This window comes from Rousettus aegyptiacus, unplaced genomic scaffold (assembly GCF_014176215.1).
Source record: "Rousettus aegyptiacus isolate mRouAeg1 unplaced genomic scaffold, mRouAeg1.p scaffold_m13_p_4, whole genome shotgun sequence".
In the NCBI taxonomy this organism is placed as follows: domain Eukaryota; kingdom Metazoa; phylum Chordata; class Mammalia; order Chiroptera; family Pteropodidae; genus Rousettus; species Rousettus aegyptiacus.
The window spans coordinates 107,728,689-107,753,930 of record NW_023416307.1 but is presented as its reverse complement, the minus strand read 5'-3'; the positions used below and the strand labels follow the sequence as shown (position 1 = coordinate 107,753,930).

General features: G+C 39.4%; 1 protein-coding gene across 15 annotated transcripts in view; it reads right to left on the bottom strand.

Moving 5' to 3' along the window:
• The window catches only part of CADPS (calcium dependent secretion activator), a 442,570-nt gene that overhangs the window by 240,158 nt on the left and 177,170 nt on the right, over positions 1 to 25,242 (bottom strand). For all 15 annotated transcript variants that reach the window (XM_036218629.1, XM_036218630.1, XM_016150172.2 and 12 more), the window contains exon 4: positions 8,660 to 8,740. In XM_036218629.1, the coding sequence (XP_036074522.1) occupies positions 8,660 to 8,740 (81 nt within the window). The remainder of the gene's footprint in view (positions 1 to 8,659; positions 8,741 to 25,242) is intronic.

Genomic DNA, 25,242 nt, shown 5'->3' with positions numbered 1-25,242 from the left:
TCGTGTTTCTCTAAAACTTATGTATAGTGGGCTTGATTTTTATCATTCTTGGATTCAATCAGAGCATAACTATGAGCCTCAAAAACTTGGGTACTTTTGATGAAAAAGGTCATGAGAATGTGAGGACTTGGCTGCTGGGCCATCATCACTTGGGAAACATTTACTGCCACCAATGCTGTGCCTGGTACAGTATTAGGTACAGGAGGAGCATGATGCAAGGATGTGGACTATTCTCTTGGAGCTTACAGCTAGTGGAGTGAAAGATCTATAAGGAAACATCAAGGTAGATGTTGTACTGGAAGTCTATGAGATGTGAACTCTTCCTGAGAGAATTAGGATGGCTTTCAAGAGGAAGTGACCCTTACACCAGTAATACAATGGATAAAGAAGAGTTTGCCATCAAACTGAGTTGGCTGAGACAGAGTTACTGCTATTTTATTCTTTCCATGGTGGAAAGAATAACAGGTGGCCATGAATCCAAGAAGGTCTACATAACTGTATGTGGTCACAGAACATTTTCCTACATCCTTTTAAACATGGCCTTACTTTAGAACAAAGGGAAAAGTGAGGTAGACTAACTCATGGTTACTGAATGGTCCCAAAGACCATGTTAAAGGCTGCCGAGCGCAAAGGTTACATCCTAATAGCCTGCAGGCTGTTAGACTGACCTCTTTCCTCCTCATATTGGAGCCCGAACCTTATAACTACATGGGATTATTGGAGAGCCAGGTAAGTGGTATCTCTGATTTTTACTGGCAGCTGCTGGCCTTGCAGTTGCCATGGAGATAGTGAGAAAAACCATCATATCTCTGCAGTAGTTCTTTCCTGTTAATCAGTCTTTAGAGACTTTGCCATCAAGTGCAGTCCTTTTCATCACATTCATCTTCAGGAATTAGTCAAGGCCTTGTAACTCTACAGTCTTGAAGCTTTGAAAGAAGATCTGTGGTTACAAACAACCCCACTCTGGCCCAGAGTTAGCGTTCACCAAACTTTATGCAGTAGGATATTGGAAAAATCCAAAGAATGATCACTCCTTTCAGAGTTGGACAGTTCCTAATGATATCATAAAAAGAGACTCATAAAACTGAAGTCTGCAAGAAAACAACAAGGCCATTTCTCTAAGTATGTAAGTCTTAAGAACGAATAGCATTCTGTCGATCTAAGCTGAGGTTCTTGAGAGGAGCTTTCAGTAGCAAACCCATTACAAACACATTTCAAAGCTGAAGTTGTGCCAAAATAAGGAATATGTAGTCATCCATCTTGATTGCTACTTTCCCAAACATAAAAGTAAATTAGCCTTGACAAAAGAATTGTATTTTCATACTGCTTTGTGAAAGACATAGCATACAAGTGGACAAAGTCTTCCAAAGAAAATCTTTGCTGACCATTCATTTTTATTTTGGGCCAATAACATTCCTCAATTCGGATGTCTTCCCAAGGACAATTCCTACCAGGGTTGTTAATGCTTGCCTACACTGAGGGATTTTTGAAACATCTTGAAAAATAGCATTTAAAAGTGCTAACAGCTTCATCAGCCATTTGCTTTGCTTTTCTGTCTTTGCATTTTTACCAACAGAGGATGTAAAAGCTGACAAAGGTACCCCTACTCAGATAGAGGATGTTTAGACTCCAAAGGCTCAAATGTCATCTACTGGTAGACAATCAGAAGGAAGGAGGTGGCAGAAGAAAACTTTCTAGGCAAAAGAGCTCACCAACAGTGTTGCAGCTATTTAATCCAATCTCTCAAGTGCTTCCTGGGCTCTTATCATGAGTCAAGTAGTATGGTTGTTACTGGGGATGAATGAGTCAGCAGATAGGTAATGGTATGGGGAGGGCATGACAGAAAGCAGCCTATTAGACACCTTGTTATACATGAAGTAACAGAAGTATGTACAGGGTACAAAGAGTACCAAGGAGCTTTATCCAGTCCACATTAATGAAAGAGACTCTACTTTGAATCCTGTGTCTGTCACTTATGGCTATGTGATTTTAGACAGGTTTCTTAATCTGTCTGAATTTTAGTTTCCATATATGAAATGGGGATAATAAACCTCATAGTTACTGTGAAGAGTAAGAGATAATAACACACATTAATACTTTTGACAACTGATTATATGCATGTGTATGTGTATACATACATGTATAGGTACATTTATGCATATACACATACACTCACATCCATATCCAGATTCACATATCCATTTACTCATACACATACGCACATACACATATGCATATACATATATACATTATCCGTACTCAACACTGCTATCAGCAATACCAATACTAATGATGGTGACTGTAGTAAATAAAGATCATGATGCCATTTACTGAGTGTTAACTGTGTGATGGGCACTAGTCTAAATGGTTTATGTGTTTTACCTCATTTAATCTTTCCAACAACCCATTGAGGCTAGTGTTAGTACCGTTTTTCTGGAGAAAAACAAGGCATAGAAAATAAATCAATAATCAGTAGAACTGCATTTGAAACCCAGAGCCCATGTTTTTAGCTACCATATTATAGTCCTCAGGTGGGAACAGAACCAAGGCAAACTGTTTGGGGCCTCTCAGCATGGTGCACCCTCTATGCATCACCTCATTTCATGGCATTCAGCAGAGGGCTGGTGATGGCTTGTTATCCACATCAGCGGCTGGTCCACTATTATCAGTCAGTGTGAATGGTGGACATGGGTAAAGTGTAGGGGATCATGGAGGAAGGCTGGGAATATTAAACAAGATAAAGAAAGTCTTAGTAGTAATTTGTCAAAATCAGCCTCATGGAAGTCAGAAGGCATTCTGGGCAAAGGTATTATATATAGTTTTCTGGATTGGCTTCTTTACACAAACCTGTCTTTAATTGGCTTGGTTTTATTTCCTCGGGTTTTATGAACTGGATAGACTTCCCTTCTCTTGAGTGAACTCAAGAGGACCACTTTGGCAGTTAGACTTTTCCTTGATCTCAGATTTCCCTGGGCGCTAGCTACCTGACAAAGGCCAAAATCAGGAAAATGCTTCCCACACACATTCTTTGAGGAAAAAAATGAACTAAACTCCTACTCTGTGCATGGGCACTATAGTACTTTATAACACAGGGTGGGTGCCAGATACAACGAAATTAATTTGTAAGCTGTGGGGTAGTAGATTCCTCTGGTAAAAGAGAAGTCTATTTTTACCTGACTTTTGGCAACGTTTGAAGCAAAACTTTTCTATCAGGGAGATATTCAGATATCATTTCTCTCCTGGGGGCATATCCTCATCAATGTTTGCAACAGGATGATGGTATGAGATGAAAATTTTGCTCAGCAGAGCATAGGGGTCTAAACGGCAACTTCTTATGTAAACGATACACCAATGGCGGTTCACTTCCAGACCTCTGCCACTAATACTACAAAGTCTGTATTATTTGTCTTATCCAATTAGCTCAAAAATTTTGGAATTTTATCCTAAAATGTGACTAAAAAAAAAACCTGGCAAACATTGCAGCAGCACTAATGCCACAATGTGCCTGTTTAAGCTCCAATGTCAACTTCGGATCACACAATTTAAATAACTTAGACTTAATTCCTGGGTGAAATTTGAGGACACTTTAATGTCAACATGAGAGGATTTGGGAAAATGTTTGAACAGGGATTAAGACGTCTCTTCTACCATATTAAAAAAAAATATGTTTACATTTCCTCATGGAACTTTTAAGGTAGCATGTCTGACGTTCACAGTGAGGACTTGCTCAGCCATCTCTGTCTGATGATTCATGAGATATTGGTGTGATTGAATTGATTGATAGATTACGGTGTTAGAGTTATGAGTAGAAGAAAGCCACCTTGCATGTGCCTCCCTTCTTTGCTAGGAAGGAAGGACAAACATATGCCTTTTTTCCAGAATACTGCTGGAAGAACCATTGGGGGTCTTACAACCTCTTTTCCAGATTCCAAGGAAATCAAAGTAAAAAAGGATTCAGAATTCTAGGAGCCAGTTCTTCCTGATGCTATTGCTTCACTTGGCTTTCTGGATAAACTAAAGAGAATACACAGAAAATTTTAGTGGAAGACAAAAAAGCAGTTTCCTGGAAAGGCAACCATCAGAAAGAGGACCTGGGAGAAGTCCTGTCCTGGCATAACTTCCTGTCTGTCATCTGACTACTCAAAAGAAAGAGTATGAAATTTAGAATTAGAGCACTCAGCTTTCTACATTCCAGCTGAGTGAACTTGGGCACAACTCTCAAACTTTTTGATGTACCTAAACTGGGAAGAATTACCGTAACTCCCAGGATTATTTGTCAGAGGTCTAAAGAAACTCTCCACCCTATGTGAAATTGCATAGCCTGACACATTTAATAAAGAACCGATTAGCAGAGAGAGAAAGGTTAGGATGAGGTACAGTGATGGCCTAGGTGAAGGGCATGTTGGAGCCTTGGATTAGGATGAAGAAGAAAATGAGGGCCTGTATTCGGGAAGGCATTTCGTAATGGTGGTATGCATACTGATTAAGACTACAGATTCTGGTCATTGAGTAATCTTAGCTAAGTTTAATATCTCTAATATCTCTACTCCAGCCTTCTCTATGAAATGGGATAATGATAGCTCTTTTAAAAATAAGGTTATGGTAGGATTAATCAAATGTAAAATGCTTAGAAGAGAGTATGGCACATAGTAAACACCATAGAAGTGATAGTTATTAATTTGGGGCACATCTTGGGGAGTCTCTCAATTCAAAATAACCACCCCACCCATGACTTGACCTCTTGAGTGCTACCTTCACCCTCAGAGAGGTATTTCCAGAATCCTCCTGTTCGGGAGAACTTCACCCTCTTTCCACAGTGGATTAGTTGATTGCTCCAGGAGTTTGCCCTTGAACAAAGTGGAGCCAATCAGAGGCCTGACTCATGAAATTGTGAATTTGAGTAAGAAAAATGGAGAGTGGAGATAGGGAAAAAGATTTGAGAAAGAGGTTGATTGACTAAATGATTCCCTATTTGGCCATACTGAAAACATGTAAAGCTGTAGAGCAGCCATGTTTCCTATCTGAGAAGCAAAGAAAGCTGGTTTGCAGAGAAATAAGGAATAATAAACGAGACACACAAAGTTAAGAGATGAGGGAAGTTCTGACCACTTGGAGTCCCCTGGTTTCAGTTCCTTCTTGGATCTTGGCTGCACCTTGCCCATGGGCTCTGTGAGACACTCTTTGAACCCTAGAATCAATCCCTTCTTTTACATAAGCTTCCTCAAGTTTTTGCCTCTAACTTGCAATCAAAAATGTTCTATACATCTTTTAATTCAGAGAACAGAGTGAATTATGTATGATGAATGACATCTATATCTAGGAATTTCTGGTTATGATATTTACAGAGCTGATGTTCAGCCATATGGGTTGAATTATACACCCTCACTAAAATTCACTGTGATGCTGGAAATAGAAAAATCAGAGCATGCTAAAAAAAGATAAGCATAGGTGCTTTGTTTCAACATCTTGTCGTGAACTAGCCAATATCTGAGATCTTAATATTTTATTTAATTTTTAGTAGATGAACTATTTTTTAGTTTCCCTTAATACTAGCCAGGCTGGTGTAGGCAAAAAAAAAAAAAGAGAGAGAGAGAGAGAGAGAGAGAGAGAGAGAGAGAGAGAGAGAGAGAGAATTTATATTTTGTGGAATCCAACCAAATAAGGAAAAGTGGTGACACGGTTGAGGCTCAAGACTAAGTGTATCCGGGGACTTGAACATCCTAAGGATCTCAGGGCACTCCCTGTCTTTGTTTCTCTCTGTATGTTGGCTCAATTCTTTTATCTTCTTTTCTCTACATGGAAGAATTGAAAATGGCTTCAGACATCTTTCTACTACTAGAAGGCACAGCTATGTTGGCCTGTACTCCACAGGTCCCAGGGAAAGGATGCATCGCTTTAGTTACATCAGGCATCCATTTCTGGACCAATCACTTGTGATCAGGACAGTCTGAGAAATGTAATTGGTTCCACATAGGTGAAGAGCTTACTTCTAGGACCAACTAACTATGGCAAGAAGCCACTGGCATGGATGAACATTACAGAAGAAGTCAATTTCTAGAAGAATAGGAGATGGGAGTGGGCAGACTCTCTTATAGAAATCCTCAATACCCTAAAAGTTTGGGGGACCTATATACTTTGAAATTATTCTCCATTCTTTGTCAATAATGACCAAGATTCACTTTAATTAATTATTTCATTATTGAAGAAAATCTAGTTCTAAGTTGTTAATAATATCCTACTGGCTGTCAGAATATCTAGTGATATGGTCTGGGAGAGAGAGTTCTTCGATTTACTATTCAGAAATGAGCAATTTGGCTTACTATATAAGATTTTTTTTATCTAGAGTCTTTAGAAATAACTTTGGGTGGTGAACACACCATGCTTATTTTATTTTATTTTATTTTATTTTATTTTATTTTATTTTATTTATCGGATCAAAATTGTCACCCCAATAATTTTTAATAAAAAAAAGTAAAAGGGAAAACTAGCTTTAAAAAAAATTAAAGTTAGCCTACGCTAGTTTCTTAAATTATTATCTTAATCCTCAAAGTAAACAAAACAAGGAAAATAAAGGTGCCATGATTTTGTTTTAGAAGTGTGTGTATGTTTGTGTATGTGTGTGTGTGATTTTCTTTAAATGGGATGAATATTTAGTTGGAGATGTAGCAGCTGCTTAAAGACAGGAAATGGATCAAATGGCCTCCATTTTCTGGATAACTCATTGAGGAGACACTGAGTTTACAGAAGTAAATTCTAAAGCTTTATTGACATTTACTCCCACATTAAGCAGGGTTTTCAAACATAAGAGCCTTTTATACTACCTTTAGCCAAATCTGTAACTGCATACTATTTTTAACCACCAGACTGACTCCACTATAAACTTTAAAGGTGTCCAAAAACAAGATGCAAAAGATTTCAATAAAACTACTTGAGCACAAGTGAGAATTTTCATGCTTCTTGGAATGAATATCTCTTCTGTTTCTCTTCCAGTAGAATTTCTTTCCACATATCCAAGTCCTGAGATACTTCTTTCCATAAAAAGAAAGGTCGAATGCCAAGCTCTACGCTCTGATATGTGACCTGTGTTTACCATAGGAACCAGTAGGATCTGGTTATCTAAAATCTGGTATTTTTTCTTTATAGATTTTATGGTATTGATTATGATTTTAAAAATATTGCATTAAAATATCATTTATTTTTATTACTATATTTTTGGCCCCTCACTTTTAAATTTTGAAGCTGAGGTGAGTGCCTCACCCTTGTTTCAGCCCTGACATTTAGACAGACTTGAGTTAAAAGGCCAATATAGCCTCTTATCTAGTGCCTCAGCCTACATTTCCCCATCTCTAAAACAAGAATGGTGACAGAAATGTCCTTTATAGAGTGGTTTTTAAGACTGAATGAGAAAGTACATGTAAAGCAGTTAGTATATTTGACAAAGAGTCAGCACTCAATTTATAGTACTAGCATTATACTGTTAATTATAACATAAACGGCAGCAACAGCAATAATACTTATGCAAACAGTCATCAATAATAAGACATAATTCCAGTCCTATAGAAATTCTATCTACTGGGAGACTCAGACATATAAACAAACAGTCATCATTCAATGAACTGTTACAATAAAAATTTATATGTGGCATGAAAGAAGCATGAAATTGAAGGGGACTAATTGTTAGATTCTTAGAGAAAGGATTTAAGTTGAATTCAGATGACTGAGTCAGAGAGTTTGCTAAGTGGAGGAGAGAGAAAAGGTCATTTCAGGTTGCAACAAAAATGGATACAAAGGCACTAAGTTTCAAAAGGGGCTGTAAAACATTCTCTGTAGCTGGAACGGGAGTTCTGGTGAGAAAGTTGTGGGAGATGAGGCTAATAAGGTAGGACATGGTCTAGGGATTAAGAGCCTTGAATATCATACTAAAGAAGTTAGATTTTGTTCTGAAGACAATGAAGGAGTCTCTTGAAAACTTTTGAGCCTCTTTTTTGAGATGTTATTATATAAGTTTTAGAATGGCAACTGCATGAAGGTTGGACAGGAGAAGGGGAGGAACTGGATCATAGGATACCCATTAGAAAGCTATTTTAAGATCCAGGAGTTGAAGACGAAGGTCTGAATCAAAGTAGTAGAAGTGGTGCTGGAAAGCAGTAAAGAGATCTGACCCATATTTAGGAGGTGGAATCAAGGAACCGGGTGGTTGATTGAATGTGGTGTTGCGGAGAGAAAGGAAATAATGGGAATGACTAGGAGGTTTCATCCATAGTAACTGGATGGAGAGTAGGCGAAAAGGAGTGAATGCGGATATATGTATATGATGAGAGGAAGAAGATAAGAAGTCAGATTTTGAATACATCCAACTTGAAATGCCAGGGACATGTCCAAGTTGAAATGCTCAATAGACAGTTGAAATGTAAGTCTGGGACTCAGAAGAAAGGTGAGGCTGAAGTTTGGGTATTGATTGGAGTATAGGAAATACATGAGCTATTTCTGGGAGAGTTGCCCCCAGAAAGCAGGGCTAAGGCCCAATCAGGGCGATTGTCCTCATCTTCCCTTCTCTTTGCTTCTCAGTTTTCTTTTTTCATGGCCTTTAATAATTTGTGTGCTTCCAATGTGGGACTTTGGTCTGGTCTCCCAGCAAATGTGCACAAAGTTCCCTTACCCTGGCTATTTGGTCTGCCATTTGGAGTCGTCCGTCCAGCTCTCGCCTGATCTGTGCCGCTTGCTCATCTGGATTGTCCAGCTGCAAAAAAACATAAACATAAAAACTTTAAATTTGAGTCACAAAAGCCAATAAACTGACAATTTCCCATTTTACACCCCATCTCTGTGCCCCATGAACATATTTCATTAAAAGTTAAGATTCCTGTAATGACAAATCAAGTTTAGATAAAATCCCAAGTTAAATTCTTTTAGGCAAAATATGATGTGGTAGGCAGTTGCCAGGGAAGATATTTAGATGAGCATGTATAAGAATCACTGCTGAACTGTTAGGCAGTAGTGCTTTTAATGAGGGTCCAATGTAGCACCTCTGTTTTGGTCCAATGAAGAAAGTGCTTACATGGCAGATATGCAAGGAAGGAGATGGCAATATAACTATTAACCATGGAAGATAAACCAATCATTACTTTCTTTCTCACTGAGCCCTGAGATCTTCTCAACAAGCCATTCATTGGTGTTGATATCTAAGCTGAAATCTTTCTCTTTCATGATTGTTAGAGCTATTAGGATATAAGGATCAGAATATCCAGACATAAATAAACCTGGGAAATTCTCTGCCATCTCTAGTTTCAGTTTTCCCATCTATAGAATGAAGGAGTTTGTTATGTAATCATCACTCTTTTCACATTTTCATATATATCTATGCAACAGATTTGCAAACATTTCTGTAAAGGTCCATATAACTGTAATGAAAGCTTTGAGGGCCATAAGATAGATCTCTGTTTCAATGACTCAACTATCTTAATGAAGTGTGAAAATGACAATAGGCAATATGTAAATGAATGAGCACAGCTGTGTTCCAATAAAACTTTATGTACAACAATGGGTGGCAGGCCCTAGTTGGAGTGGCTGATCCCTGTTCTATGGATTGAAGTCCTCTGCAAGCCTAGTGTTATCCTTCAAACTGTAATTGAGTCTACTTTGTTCAGTAATTTATGATTTATTTTAATCACAGAAAAGGTTAATAAGTAGGGGACGGTGGGATTCAAATAGGATGGGCTTTATGTCTCTTTTCAGTATATATTAACTCTTAAGAAGTACATGAGTAGAGGAGAAAAAAATGGCGTAGATGATAGAGGCTCTGTTTATCCCTCTAGTGACCAAATCGAAGTTGTGACAGAAACAAGGAGCAGCAGCCCAAGATGAACAAGTCATACAATTTGGGAGAAATCCAAGAAATCATCTTGCATTGGCAGAAGGCAGGATGGGGTGAGGATGCAGGGCTGCTTGGTCCTGGGTGGCTGAATGAGACAGAGGCTGCAGCAGCGGTAGATGCCTCTTAAAGGGGCTGCATCCACAAATGAGTTTTCTTGGTGATGGATCTGCTCACCCTGAGCACCAGTGCCAATTCAGCTGCACGCAGGGGGCACCAGGGACTTACAGGGAGACATTGTTGGAGTGAGGGCCAAGACAAGACTTGCTCTGTATAGAAGTGCTGGTAGTATCTATTGTTCTCTGTTGAGCCTTCCCCCAACCAGTGCACTGGATGCAGCACTGCCATAGCTCTGATGCACAGCCATGACATCATCAAACAGGATAACAAAGGTCACTCTGCCCAGGTGATTCCATGAAACCACGCCTCCCCAAACTCTACCTAAGCCACATCCAGATGCTCCTTGCTGAGACTCACACTGGAAGAAGCAGCTGGCTTTGGTTTCTGGTGTGGCCTTTTGAGGCAAATATAAGCACAGAATTTGTGGATTGCTGCTGAATCTTAACAGGTGGCCCCAAAGGATAGAGGCTTGGGCTAAATTTGGCCTACAGCTGAACCCCTTTCAGGACTGTGCTACTGGACACTTACTTCACAAATTCATACTAATAAGACTGGGAATCTTAGGAGCTTTACTTAGTACATAGAAACAGACATGGAAAGACAGCCAAAATGGGAAGACAAAGATGCAGAGAATAGAACAGAGATCCGGATATAATGGAGTCAAGTAATCTAACAGATGCAGAGTTCAAAACACTGGTTATAAAGATGCTCAATGAATTTTTGGAAAGTGTAGAGAACTCAAACAAAGAAATAAAAAAAAAAACATAAAAATGAAAATGGGAATTATAAAAGGGAATCGGTCTGAAATGGAGAACCCATTATCTGAGATGAGAAATATGTTAAATGGAATAAATGAAGGAATAAACAAAGTGAATAAAGAAGAAGATCAAATGTCTTATCTGGAGGATGGGAAAGCCAAGGATATGCAACCAGAATGGCACGGAAAAAGATGCTAGATTATAAAAATAATTTAAGGAGCATATGGGACACTATTAAGGGTTTAAATATTCATCTAATCAGCATACCTGATGAAAATCAAGATGTTTAACAACTGTTGAAGAAATAATGATGAAAAACTTCCCTAACCTGGTGAAGGAAATGGACATACAACCCAAGGAAGCTCAGAGAACCCCCCAAAATAGGGATCCAAAGAGGCCCACACCAAGATACATCATAATTAAAATGCCAAAGGTTAAATACAAAGAAAGAATATTAAAAGCAGCAAGAGAAAGGTAGATAGTTACCTACAAGGGAACACCCATAAGACTGGCAGCTGATTTCTCAGAAGAAACTGTGCAGGACAGAAAGGCTTGGCAAAAAATATTTGACAGGATGAAGACTCAGGATCTACAACCAAGAATACTTTATCCAGCAAAGCTATCATTTAAAGTTGAAGGACAGATAAAGAGCTTCCCAGACAAAAATAAGCTAAAGGAGTTTATCATCACCAAGCCAGTATTACAAGAAATGTTGGAGGGATGTCTTTAAGAAGAAAAAACATGTATCAAAAACAGGAATAAAGAATGGTAACAACTACATTCCTATACATAAGTACCTTAAATGGTAAAGAATTAAGTGCTCCAACCAAAAGATAGAGTGGCTGAAAGGATAAGAAAACAAGACTCCTACATATGAAAAGGAAGGAGATGGAAAAAGATATTGTTTTGATGGACCTAGAAAGTATTTAAGTCAGACAGAGAAGGATAAACACTATATGGTTTCACTTATATGTGGAATCTAAGGAATAAAAACAAACTAATCAAAAACAGACTCATAAATATAGTGGACAATTTGGTGATGGATAAAAGGGAAAAAGATTTGGGGGCTGGGAGAATGGGATGAAGGGTTAAAGAAGTACAAATTAGCAGTTGATGGATGGTCATAGGGATGGGGAGCACAGCATAGGGAATGCAGTTAGCATTAATATGTTGGCTAGGTGGAGGGTCAGGGGAGAGAGGGAGCAATTGGGGGGATCATTTTATAAACTATATAGATTTCTAACCAATGTACTATATACTTGAAACTAATTTTTTTAAATATGAGTTTTTAAAGTTCTTTTCTTTTAAAAGCTGCTGTTATTCAGAAATTTAAGAGTGATGAAAGTTTTATTCAGAAATTTGAAAACAAAAACCAAGTTTCATGCTTAAAAAATTTCATTTACACTATAAAATGGTATAGACAATAAGTTAATTTAATATGATATAAACAAAAACACTAGAAAATTTATTGCCATACTTTTGAAGCTTCAACTAGTCTGTGGTTTGTTTTACAAAATGCATAGAAATCTATCTAGCTTTATGCTATGCATTTTTTGAACAAGGTGATAAACCTCGTTCAATTCGGGAGTCAGCTTCTCTTCTTTCCACAGTTTTGAGGAGTGGGACTACTTCTTAGATCATAAAGACTGGACTGCAACCTTTGGCCATATTGTCTAAGGCAGCATTTCCCAAAAGGTGTCCTGCTGAACAACAATCTTATTTGATTTTGTAGAAGAAAGGGATCCAGGAAGTCTCCAAAAGAATGTTTGGATAAGTATGGTATGGGAAGTGCTGTGTTGAAGCACACCAAGTCTCCAAGAAGTTCTGCATTAAGGATATCTGTTAGACTTCAACCAACTTGACTGTTTTTTAACACACACACACACACACACACGCGTGCGCGCACACACACACATTGCATAATGTCCAGAGTTAGGAATCCTATTCTAAATAAATATAAAGAAAACCACATGAAAGTAGTCACAGCACTGGTCAGTGGTCCATCCATCACCACTTGCCAATAGGCGCATGTGGGAAACATTGTATCCTCAGTGCTGTTTTTAAGTTCCAACAAGATATTTTTATTTGATTCTTCTGGAAGTCCAAGGCTTCTTTAGATCTAGGTGCAAACCCACTGGAAACACTCAGAAATACTGATTCGAAATACATACACAAAGGAACTACTTCACTGAGAAGCAACAAAATGATTTGGTTAGGGATTTTATTCACGACTTTAGTTGGGAATTCTGTCAGAAGATATGATGCTCACACAAGGTAAAACTGAAAAGGGAAAACTCTAATAGAACCACCTCCGTTACTAAGTTTCGAAGAGGCATTTGAGTTCTCCCACTGGCCTCATTGAATGCAAAGAAACAGCAAAGAATGCTGACAGTGAAGATGACCAGGCTAGTCTACACTAAGCTTCATTCATTTATTCATTGGTTCACTCATCTATTCATTCATTTATCAAATTTCTACAGATGTCTTGATACGCCAAGACACTGGATACAAAAAGGAACAAGACAGATCCAGTCCTTGTCTCCATGAAGCTTAAATCTAGCAAGAACAGGTATGGTTATTGAACAATTTGGGCACAAAAGAGAAGAGATTAGTATATATTGATGCCTATGGTAAGCCTGGGTACCCCATGACCTGTGTTATAGCCTTTTCTAAAGGATCCCAAGAAACATATGATAATGTGCACTCTGCCCGGAAAAGTACTCGGATCAGGAGTTGCTGCTCCCTCCTGAAATTTGTAATATATATTAACATAATAAAAATTCTGAGATACTCTAGAGTAAATAAGCCTATTTAACTGCATTTAACTTTGTCTTTTACACAATTATGTCACTGAAAGCATTCCACAGAACAGTCTGGGAAATTCCACATGTGAAATAACTTTATGAAGTACATGCCATTATTATCCCATTTTATTGATGGGGAACCTGAGTCTCAGTCAGGTTCAGGAAAGTGCCTTAGATGCCATGGCTAGGAGAGTGTGCCAGCCATTTGAAATGCAGTCCGCCCTTCTTAAATTAAAGCTCTTTTTCTCTATGTTATCTTGGCTTCCTTCTTCAATGCCCAATTCAGTTTTCTAACTGGTCTTGACAATTAAATAACTCAGTGCCCTCACTTTGTTCCTGGTATATATGGATCGATTTCACACAGAGCCTCCACTGATGGGCAAAGAAATATCTACCCTTTGTCCCCTATCACGATTGGATGATTTTATTTTCCCCTGGGGAGGCTGTAGCAGTGCCAGAGCCCTCCCTAAGAAATAATAGCAATGAGTGTATCCTTAGCCTGGCTCTGCCACTTAGTAGCTGTGTTACTTTGGATAAGTTACTTAACCTCTCTGTGCTTTATCTGAATGATCAGGATAACAACTCTAGCTAAGGCTGTCATGAGGATTCACTGAGACAATGGTTATAAAGTGGTTGGCCCAGTGCTTGGCATGCAGCAAACCCTAGGAAATGGTGGCTGACTTTGGTGTTATTAGGTTAGCCCACGCTGACTGTATTTCGGACATGGACCACAAAAGGGCATTAAAGATTCAGATGAGAATGCACCAAATGGGATGGCATCCCTCTCTGATATGTATGTGTGGTCTTGGTCTATCATCTGTGCCCAGAAAAGAAGATGATAAGCAGCTCGCATTTCTTGACGAATTTCCCTGGCTTCTCAGTGTCTCCCACTTTCTCCAGGGTCACGTCCCTTTGCTCCGTTAGACTTTAATTAGCAGGAATGAGCGAAAAGCGCACACTGCTGCCTGATAGCTAATGATCTGAAGGGAGGATAAAAATGGAATTGCAACCACAGCTCCCTAAAATAGCCTAGCATGATAGAGAAGGCCATCCTCAATCGAGGAGCTTGACAGCTCCACTGTATGAAATCCAAAAATATAAAGCGAAATCAAGTAATTACCTTTTCAAGTGCTGCAAAGAAAAAGCCAGAGAATGAGCTTCCATGGAAACGACATTCTGTTTACTGTGCTGGTCTTTTCCACTGAGGCAAGGAAAGATCAGCTGGCAAACCAGGCCAAGGGCAAAACTTTCCCACTGACAGCTCATTAGGGTTAAAATATGGGCATGTGCATTAAGGCTTTTTACCTAATTAGACAAATAATCTTCCTACTAGCAGAGGTCAAGCAGGGGCAGTGTGGTTGTTTTGATTTTCCAGGCAAGCAAAGAGAACTCTTTCCCTAGGCTTTTCTTTTGAAATGATGGGGAACTGAGCTCAGCACTGCCTAAGTGCAGAAGGTATCGCCTAAGCCATCAGTTCAAGCCCCTCTGGAGGCTTGGGACTCTCTCCTGCTCATGACTGCACCTTCAGTCAATGCAGAGACAAAAACTCAGACCAGCAGTGCTGCTGGGCTGATCTGCACCTGAAAGAGGCAGAGGACACAGGCCTGGGAAGCCGGAAAAGAGGAATTTGTACCCAGTTATTTCACTCTCTTGTTGTATGACCTTGTCAAGTCCCTTAAAGTCACCTGAGCTTCGGTTCTCTCGGTTGCAAAGTGGGGATCTTTTTTATCCTACAGGGTTATTGAGAGACAATGTGTGACATGCTTCAAGGGAAATGAGGCCAACTTGAGTACAAATCTTGGCTTTGCAATTTCTTTACTCGAAGGAAACAAGTCATTGAAACTTTCTAAGCCTCCATTTCCTCATCTGTAAATCTGGGATAAGATACTTACCTCAGCATATTGTTAGGAAGCTTAAGTGAGATAATATGCATGCAAAGCAACTAGCATAGTGTTGGTAGTTAGTAGGGCCTGTAGTTTAGCAGTTAGTTTCTAGAATTATCCTTATTTTAGGGGGGGGGGCATTGATCAGATGTTAATTCCCCACCTTGCTGTTAGTGATTTATGAAAGAAACCAGACGCGGGAAGGGGTGGACATAAGGTTCCTGTGTTCTGGTCCTCGATTTGCTGTTTGCTGGAGGATCTTAGGCCAAAGTCATGACCTATCTTTCACAATTCATTCATCTGACAGATAAAAACGCTAAGCTACTATGTTCCAGGAGTCTCTGTAAAGCCGAGATGAGCATTTCTGAAAGTTATATTCTGGAGAACATTTGTCCTGCAGATCCTTGATGAGATATAGTTTTGTGGCCAAATAAATCTGCTCTCTCTATCTCCTTCCTGGAAAGCCACAAGACATATTAGTGAGAAAGCCAAGGCAGCCCTGTGTGGCCCCACATTTCCCAAATTTATCTGACCATGTGCGTAATACATGTGAACACCCCAACAACATACTAGGAGATATGCTCTCTCTGTGGGGTCTATATCTCAGTAAAAAAAAAGTACCCACATGCAAATGCCTTGTTTGACCTTTAGGTGATGGAGAAGTCATTATAGGACCCAGGCTTGGAGCCTCCTCATTAACCTCCTCATTAACCTCAAAGCTGTGAACGATTGGCCTGACATGTGGCAGGGGGACATCCCCGGACACCAGCTTTCCCTGGAAAGCCTGAATTCTCTGGTGCTCACATATTACAATAATATAGAAGTGATGCCAACTCTGAACTCTTCCAAAGTCATCATTATTATAGATGAGAGTAAGACTTCAGTCAAACAAAGAGAAGGCGTGATTCAAATATGCAGAAAATTTAAACAGAAACAGGCAAGTCACTTTATGTGAATAATTGCTCTGCTTTCTAGAAAATTCTGTGGTACTCAGCCTCAGAGCAAATAGACACACTTCATCTTCAGGACTAAAATGAAAATGACCCATAGCTGTGTCTGGAAGAAGCTTTAGAGATGATGCAGAAACTTCAGGCTGGAGTATAGGCCCCGCTGAGTTCTGTGGCCTGTGGGGCATCCCACCCCTGACTCAGGATACTTCACTGGGTGCCTCGCTTTAGAAGGATTGGCTTCCTCATGCTGTCAGGTCTTCGCACATGCTGTTCCTCACACCTGGAGCATTCTCTCTCGTGTTTCCCTTGACTGGTAACTGGTTCCTGTCTTTCATCCTTTAGCTTTGCAGCAAACTCTCCTCTGACTCCTCCAAACTCAGTGACTTTCTCCGATTACAAGCTCTCTGGCACCTTTTCTTTATTAGCATTTGTCACGACTATAATTTTACATGTACTCATGTGATTATTTGACATTCACCATCTAGCTGCCAGCTCTATCCAGACACTGATGTGTGTGACTTTGCTCACTTCTGCATCCTTGGAACCTTGCCTGGTACCAAATACATACCAGTCTCTAACTGACTATAGACTGAGTTAATTACCGTGACTCAAAGAGGTAAGTGACCTGCTCACAGTCACACAATAATCAGTGAGAGCTGGCACCAAATTCCTAATCTGCTAACTTCTAGTATGCTGTCTTGCAGCTTAGTGGTTGTGTCCTGGGAAGTGCCATTCTCTGCAGAAATAGGGGAAAACTGAACTTTGCTAGCCAAAAACAAGTCACATTCCTGATAAAGAATCCTTAATTCTGAGCTTTGGGGGACTGAGGCAGGTGTGCCATAAGCAGCTGTAGTGCAAGCTACCTGCTGACCTGGGTTTAGGTCAATCTGTTTCCTCTCCATTTCCCAGCCTGGCCCTTTAGTTTTCTGGGATTAGTGTCTGAGAAGCAGGCTGCCAAGAGTTATTGTGGAGGATGGTGGAGGCGCCTCCCTGTAAATCACTCTCATCACTTGGCTTTGCCCCATCTTTTCTCCAAATCCTCATATTTTTTATCCTTCTTCAGAGACAAACAGCTCCAGCAAATGCTGCTTTCCTGGTGCACTGCAGTCCGGCAAGTTACAGCCGGGACAGTGGCAGTTCTCAACCAGGGGATGTGGCTCTCCAAGCTTCTGTCTCAAGAACGTGCTGGGTTTGGGAGGGTGGCTACATTACTGCATTCGATGCCTGGCTGCCACCTCCAAATTCATTTCCTCCCCTTTCTTACAGCCTGTCTCTTCTTTGCCTATCTTTAATGTGGAGGTTATAGAGTGTGGTTGTCAGGGGCCGCCTCTCTACTGTGCAGGTTCAAATCCTTGCTTTTCTACTTTGAAGCTGAGTGATGTTGAGCAAGTTATTAGACTTTTCTGAGCCTTAGCTTTTAATTTTTTAATTCTCTTAACTCTAAAATGGAAACAATAACACAATACTTACATTATAGGATTGATAAGAGGTTAAATGCAATAGTATGTGTATGACACTTAGCAGAGGACCTGACATACTGTTACATTCAGTAAACCTTAGCAGCCATTCTACAGCCCACATACTTCTTTCTCCCTTACTCAAATTTGGATTCTATCAATACTTAAAGTGGCAGAACAGATTTTTCCCACTTTCAGGTGAGAAACAAAGTTTCAAAACATTAAGTATTTTCCCAGTATTTCCAGAGATAGTTGGCCCTGCACCAAGGGGATAACCTTTAGAACAAAGAGCAGGGATTTTAGAATCAGAAAAGCTTAAAATCAAACCCTACCTCTTTCACATGCTCACAGGGTACTCAACCTCCCTGAGCATTTGTACTGATAGCTATAAAACAATACCCTCAGAGGACTATTGTAACAATAATAATACTAGACATTTTTGCACTATAGGAGTTCAACATATTGTGGGTTTATGATTATTTCTATTATTATTATTGAGAGCAAATCTAATTAAGTATGCAAACTAGCCCCCAACCTGAGTCTTTACTAGGGCTCTGTTCCAGAATTATTTGTAGTGAAAACGTGGAGTTTGGTGTCCCGGTCACACTCAATTATCTTCTGTTTTTTTATATAAATCCTTCAAACAGATAATACCTCATTTGTGGAAGAGGTAAAATGAGATCATTTGTGTCTTTCTCTACCATGTCTTAATTTCTTGCCAAGAGAAGACCTTGAGTAGGTCAAGGTTTCCAAACTAAAGTACATACTACTCTTCAATTGCAAAATGCAGGGTTTAGCTACCAGAATTTGCCAGCCAATAAGAACAACTTTTGCATTTGAGTCACTGATTTTATGTCTTTGCTCGCTTCTGGCAATGCAGTAAACATAACATAAGAGCTCCAAATGCAGTAGTTCCCTGAACAAAGAGCAAATAAATACATAAAAATATCCCAAACAGAAAACAATCCATTTCTTTAAGATTCTACAGTGCTCAATCAGTCTTTCCCCATTCCCACCCCACTCCTAGAGTGACTTCCTCTCTCCTTTACACCATGTCAAGTCTGACATATCATTCAAGACACATTTCCTTCAGGGAAACCTTCCTTAATTATTTTAGCCATGTATTAACTTGCTAGCCAGTCTGGTATCTGAATCTTCTATGTATCACATGTATTTATTATATTTTCCTTCTTTGCAAGAATAGCTCTATAGGGCATAGTGGTCAGGGATCCAGGAAGTGAAAACAGATCTGGGCTCAAATCTATCATTTACCATATCTGTGACACTAGACAATATACTGAACTCTGTCTGTGGCTTCATCTGCAAAGTGGGAATCCTAATAGTAACAATACCAAGAGCCGAGGCTTGTTATAAGGATGAAAGAAGGTTGTACTCATTAAGCATTTAGCATGATGCCTTGAAGATGATGCAAGTCCATAGAGTCAAGGCTATAGTTTAGTATTATTGAGGCCAGAGTCTTTGTTTTTTATCCAGCATGCAGGACCAGATGTGTTTTTTAAGGGTCATCTTGATGATTTTCACAGCTGGGGCTGAGAGGTGGTCCACTTCGCCTGTACTATCCTGAGGATACAGGGAATTGAAGCCATTCAAAGAAAGGAGTGGGCATTGTCTTTCTGAGTGGGAGTGTGGCAACTGAAGCCCGGGATATGGACTAAAAGAGATGGTTTTGTGAAGAGAGGATGCTGGGGACTGGGTTGATTTATCCCCTTTTAACTGTGCAGTCACTCCTTATATATGTTTCGAACCCATCTATTCTGTTCATCTACTTCCCTGGGCTAGACTGCCATTGTCTCCTTCCTGAACCACTCACCTGTTTACCTGCATCCTATCCGATATAGTAGTTCTCAATCCTGGCTGCACATTAGAAGCTTCTGGGGGAGATGAAAGGCAATCCTGATATCCAACTAAATCAGACATTTGGGTTGGGGCCCAGGCATATGTATTTTTTTTTTTTTAACTGTCCGGGGGATTCCAGTGTGCAGCAAAGAATGAGCATCTCTACCAAAAGTTAGTGGTTCTCAAACTATGGTGCATGTGAGAATTAACTAGAGAACTTTTTAGAACACAGTTATGGACTTCAGCCTTCAAGAGTTTTGATTCAGTAAGTCTGAGATGAGACCGAAGAATTTGCCCTTCTAACTAGCTCTTGGGTGATGCTGATGCTGTGAATCACACTTGAGAGCAAGAACTGAATCCATGCGCAGTACTGCATTTGCTGATATCACTTTCTTGCTCAAGACCTTTCAATATGTTCCATTTCCTTTGGCGATAGGAGTCCCAGATCCTTATCAAAGCTTAGGGAGATGTTGCCATCTGGCTATTGCACAGCTTTCCAGCCTTATCTGTCACTACTCTGTCTTGCCCTCCAGGCTCAGGCCATTTGTGCTTCCTGTAGGTTCTCAAATGTGATATATTCTTTCATGGCCCCAGGCTGATGCACATGTTCTGCCCTCCTCTGCCATTTTTGTCTGGCTAGCATTTACTCATTAACTCAACTTTCAGCCTCAATATTGCTTTCTTAGGAGCCTTCTTGGCCCCAGCAAAGGTCACGTGCTCTCAGTCCCCATAACATTCTGACTCTCCTCTTTTATCTCTCCCATCACATTTGCACTATTTGCTCCAGGACATGTTCTCTGTAAGACTATAAATATCTGGAGAACAGGGACCTCTTTTTTGTGCACTATAAAATCTCCAGTGACTGATGTATGCTAAGTGAGCAAGAATATTTGCAAAATTAAATTTGAGATGAAGATAATATCTGCTTGGCAGAGTTGTTTTGATGAGTTAATGAGGTAAGTTTGTCCAAGCAGTTAGTGTGGTGTCTGATACGTAATAGGTGTTCAAATCATGAGCTAAATAGAAATCCGAATACAAATGGCTTAAACTTAATAAGTCTTTCTGGAATGTATAAGAGAAATTGGTGTTTAAGTGCAGAAGGAACAGAGAGTAACTGACTAAAGTGGTATGAATAATAGAGCCTCAGTTTCTTCATCTGGAAACTGGAAGTATTAATACTCGATTCACCATTAAACTTTGCTTTGTATCAGGCACTGTACTATGAGCTGTGAGAGCGGGATAAGCACAGAACGTGCCCGCTATTCGCCTATGGGCCACATAAGAGCTCACATATTTTGAATACTGAGTATTTACTATACCTGGCATCATACCAAGTGTTTCATTCATTATCTTGTTTAATCCTTGAGGTAGGTATTACTGCTACGATCAATACTAAAGTAGGGAGGAGGCAAGAGAATTAAAATGTTAATCAAGCCAGAATCCAAGACTGCAATGTGCTCATCAGCCCTACAGCCAGGCCAGGAGGACACCTTCAGAACAAAGGAAGATTTCTGCTGGATTACTAACAACCCATTCCCCACACCTGTGCAGGGGAAACAAGAACCAAGAGTCATTCCCTCTGGCTAAAACCATGGGGAACCTATGGATTAAAGGCTGGAAACTGCCAGCAGGCCTTTCACTCTACATATTCTTACCTTTTCACCCTACATACCCTTTCCCCTTCCTCATTGTATGTCTATATCAAAGGAAATGGGTAAACAAAATCTTTAAAACAATAACTCACAGGAACTAAAGAATGATATATAAACCAAATTCCCCTAATACTCAGGGTCCCTCTCAGTTCCTTTACCTATCTCTCTCACTGTCCCTGTCTCTCTCATTTTCTGCCTCTGGAGGAGACCTCACTCTGTGGCATATTACTTCTTTTCTAATAAACTTTCCTTTTAAATCTAACTTTGGTGTGTGTGTTGAATTCTTTCTTCACTCTCCCCTAAAGAACCCTCTTCCTCACTTGGAGCAGGGCTTGGTCTCCCCCAACCAACTCAGAGAAATTTGCCATGTCTTGCATCAATATCACTTTACAGACGAAGAAACTGAGGCTCAGAGAGATTAAAGCAACATCTCAAAGAAGTGGTAGTGTGGCAGCCTGACCCTGCCTGACCATTTCCTGCTTGAACTATGAGAGGAGAGGAGGTATCTGGAAAATGGAAAGAGCTTGGAGAAATGACCAACTCAGCTGGTCATAGATTAACCACATCCTATAAATCTCTAAATGGCCTCTGGAAACTCTTGCAACATCTACAAGACAAAGGACCTGTAAATAGATAAAACCAGTGGTCTGGAAATTCCTTCCCCCTTGCAGCCTCTCACTCCAAACTCCCTCCCCACATCCTGAGTCATGAGGTGCACCTCAAACCTCAGACAAAGGAATCACATGCCCCCTTGCCTGGACATTGCAAAAGTATATAAAAACTGTAAGAAATTTAACCAGGAGGAGCTCGTGCTCTGGTGCTGTTAAGCCCTACTTGCTCCACTGGCTAACAAAGCTGTCTGAGTATCCAATTTTCTCCATTGAGTGTTGCTTACAGTAACAGAATCAATTAGTTCCTGAATGCACCCCTCACCCTTCCCCAGGAATCTCTGGCTGACGTGGCAGTCTGAAACCCGCTTAAACAATTAAGCTGATTTCCTTATATAGTTTGGCAATGTTCTCTTTATGTTCTCCTTCCTTATATGCAATATCTATAGCTGTGTGAAAATATTGAAGTACAAGATGGTATAAAACTGCTCGCCAGGTTATAATCAGGTCTCAGCCTTTAGATAAGAATCCACTGAGCCGGTGCTGGCATCAATAAATGCTGCTTCCTGTTTATAGCTTCGGTGTCCCATCTCTCTGTTCGAGAATCCCACAACAGTGGAGGTGGGATGTGAATTCAGTTCTCTCTGAATCCAGAGTGCATACTTTTAACCATCTCTCTGTCACAAAGGGAAGTTGGAACAACTTTTAGGATTCTTTCAAAAATAGAAAAGAAGGGCTATTTTTTGAAATTAGTAAAGTATTGAACAAATGTAAAGTATTTTTATTGTTATTAGTTTTGGATTTAGTTACTATTAATTTCCGAAATCCTGTTCGGGCAGCAGATTTTGACAGGAATATTAAAGGTATAAAATGCCATTTTGTGCTATTGAATAATTTTGATGTCATCACTGAGTCATGGTGAAAAGCAATTGATAACTGGCAAAAATAATATGTTAAATGAGAAATCTAGAAAACATCCAATAATGTCTAAAATACCTCTATGCACAAATAAAATCAAATGCTTTTGCTAAAAATGTCTGCTCTTTAATTTAAGTGGATGTAAATATCATTTTTCAAATATTGATAAAGCAGTATAAAACTTACTCACAAGGTCAAAATAAAATCAAATTTTCCAGCTTCTACAATTATGTGTTTAGTGACTGTCTATGTACATACAGATGAGTGTGTGTGTATGTGATCGTGCCATAGCACAGATCTTAAGCAGTAGAAAACAAGCAGGGCTCTAAATTATAGAGCTGCCCATGGCAATTAAAATTGAAGTAAAGTAGTATAATTTCCAGGGCATATGAGAATGTCACATGCACTTCTATTTCCTTTGAGCAGCATGTCACAAATACAAGACATGCTTAATTTCTAGTCTCAGGCTGATCATTATACAAGTACCTGGTAGAAATTGGGTCTATTCATAAGTCTACCCACATATATCATTATCTCATTTTTCCTGCCCTGAAGAGTGTGTCTACATTGGTGATACCATTGTTCAAAGCCAAAAATATTTATAAAGGGCGTGTTTCACCTTGATTAAGACCTGTCAAAGGAACAGTTAATTCCTGGTGTCAAATCCATAACCAAGTAGATATATTTTTTTTATTAGTTATTTAAAAAGTGTCTGTGGGCAAAAGAAAGAAGTAGTATCACAAAGAGTGAGGTCTCAAATTTTCCAACAGATGGGAGAAAAGAAATGACAAAAACACACCCCAAATTACATTGTCAGCATTTATCAAATGCTTCCTGTTTGCAATACATTTATCATGTGCTACAGATGAGAAAATACATCAGGATATCAACTATTCTAACACACATAACAGTTCTTAATTTGTTTGTGGGAATATATTAATGCCTGCTCTTGCCATATTCAGCAAGTTAGAAGTGATTGGGTGGGGGAGAGGGAGCTTGGTAGGTGAAGATTTTGTGTTTTTGATGAGGTTGGGGTCAATAATCCCATGTTAACCATAAGCAAGGATAACCATGTGTATTACAGAAAATGTAAGTTGATATTGAAAAAGTAAATTTAAAAAGGGGATGAATTCATCAGGATAGGCTAATTTAGTCCATGGTAATAAATCATACCTGAAATCTTAATGTCTTAAGATAACAATGGTTTATTTCTTGCTTATCCTACATGTCCAATGTAGATTATGGGTCAGGGGAGAGGGGAGGGCTCTGTTCTCCACAGTCATTCAGAGACCTGGAAAGATGGAAGCACCACCATTTTATGACTCTGCCATCACAATATGTGGCTTCCAGGCTCACTGTGATAGGAGAATATAGAGCATGGAGATCTCATAGATCTTCACGGTGGAACCAGTTATATAGCCCTACCCTATGGGAAGCAAATAAAGGTAAGGGAATACATAAAATATTTTGTAAGCATTACTGTCTCTGCCACCAAAAACTACTCTGGATTCTGGTTTGAATGCTTATAATATAATGACTATCTTGAGTAGCTGAAAATTGCTCTATTCTCTTTTTTACCTGACCTATGTGGACAATTTTACATCAATTCGAATTAGCACAAGTGAACATGAAAACAATATTGACTGAAGTACACAGTTCTGGTACTGGAGAGGTTCAAATCAAGATGGCCCTACGATCTCTTCACAATCCAATTTGTTTCTAATGTACTTGTGATTGCCTCAGCCAAGAAATACTCTGAGGGGTAGATCACCATCAAGACAGATGACTTCTCTTCTCCTTAAATTTTATTTGCAGTTCAGAAACAAGACCAATCCTCTGTGAAACTGTTTTTAAGGTTTGATAGTTCATTTGCTGATGTTGCCCTTTCATATTTGCAAAAATACCTAAGTTGAATTTTCTTAGAGGATGCTTTTTTTTAGGGCCTTCAGAACAAACACTTCGTAGTGACTATAGCAAATATCCCCCCTAATAAATTATTATAAAATCTCACAGGGAACAAAATTTATCCAGGAATCTCAATTAACTGTCTTTAAAAAAAGAACTTACTTTCACAAGGAAATTAAATTCACAATCGGGATTGCGTTTTAAAAAAGCAATACCAAATGTATGTTTCAGGTTGATAACCATTTTACGCTAGCATTCCTAGACACAGATCTGATTTGCAGAACGATGTCTTTCAGCAAGATGTTTGTTGTATTCTAAGTCAGGAGAGTGAAAAAATACATTTTTGAGAAATGGTTTTAACAACAAGTGAAACCTAAATGATTTTCAGGTTCATGGCTCAGCTAGTTCCTGACACAAAATAGGTGTTAAATATATATTTATTGAGCAATTGCCTATATT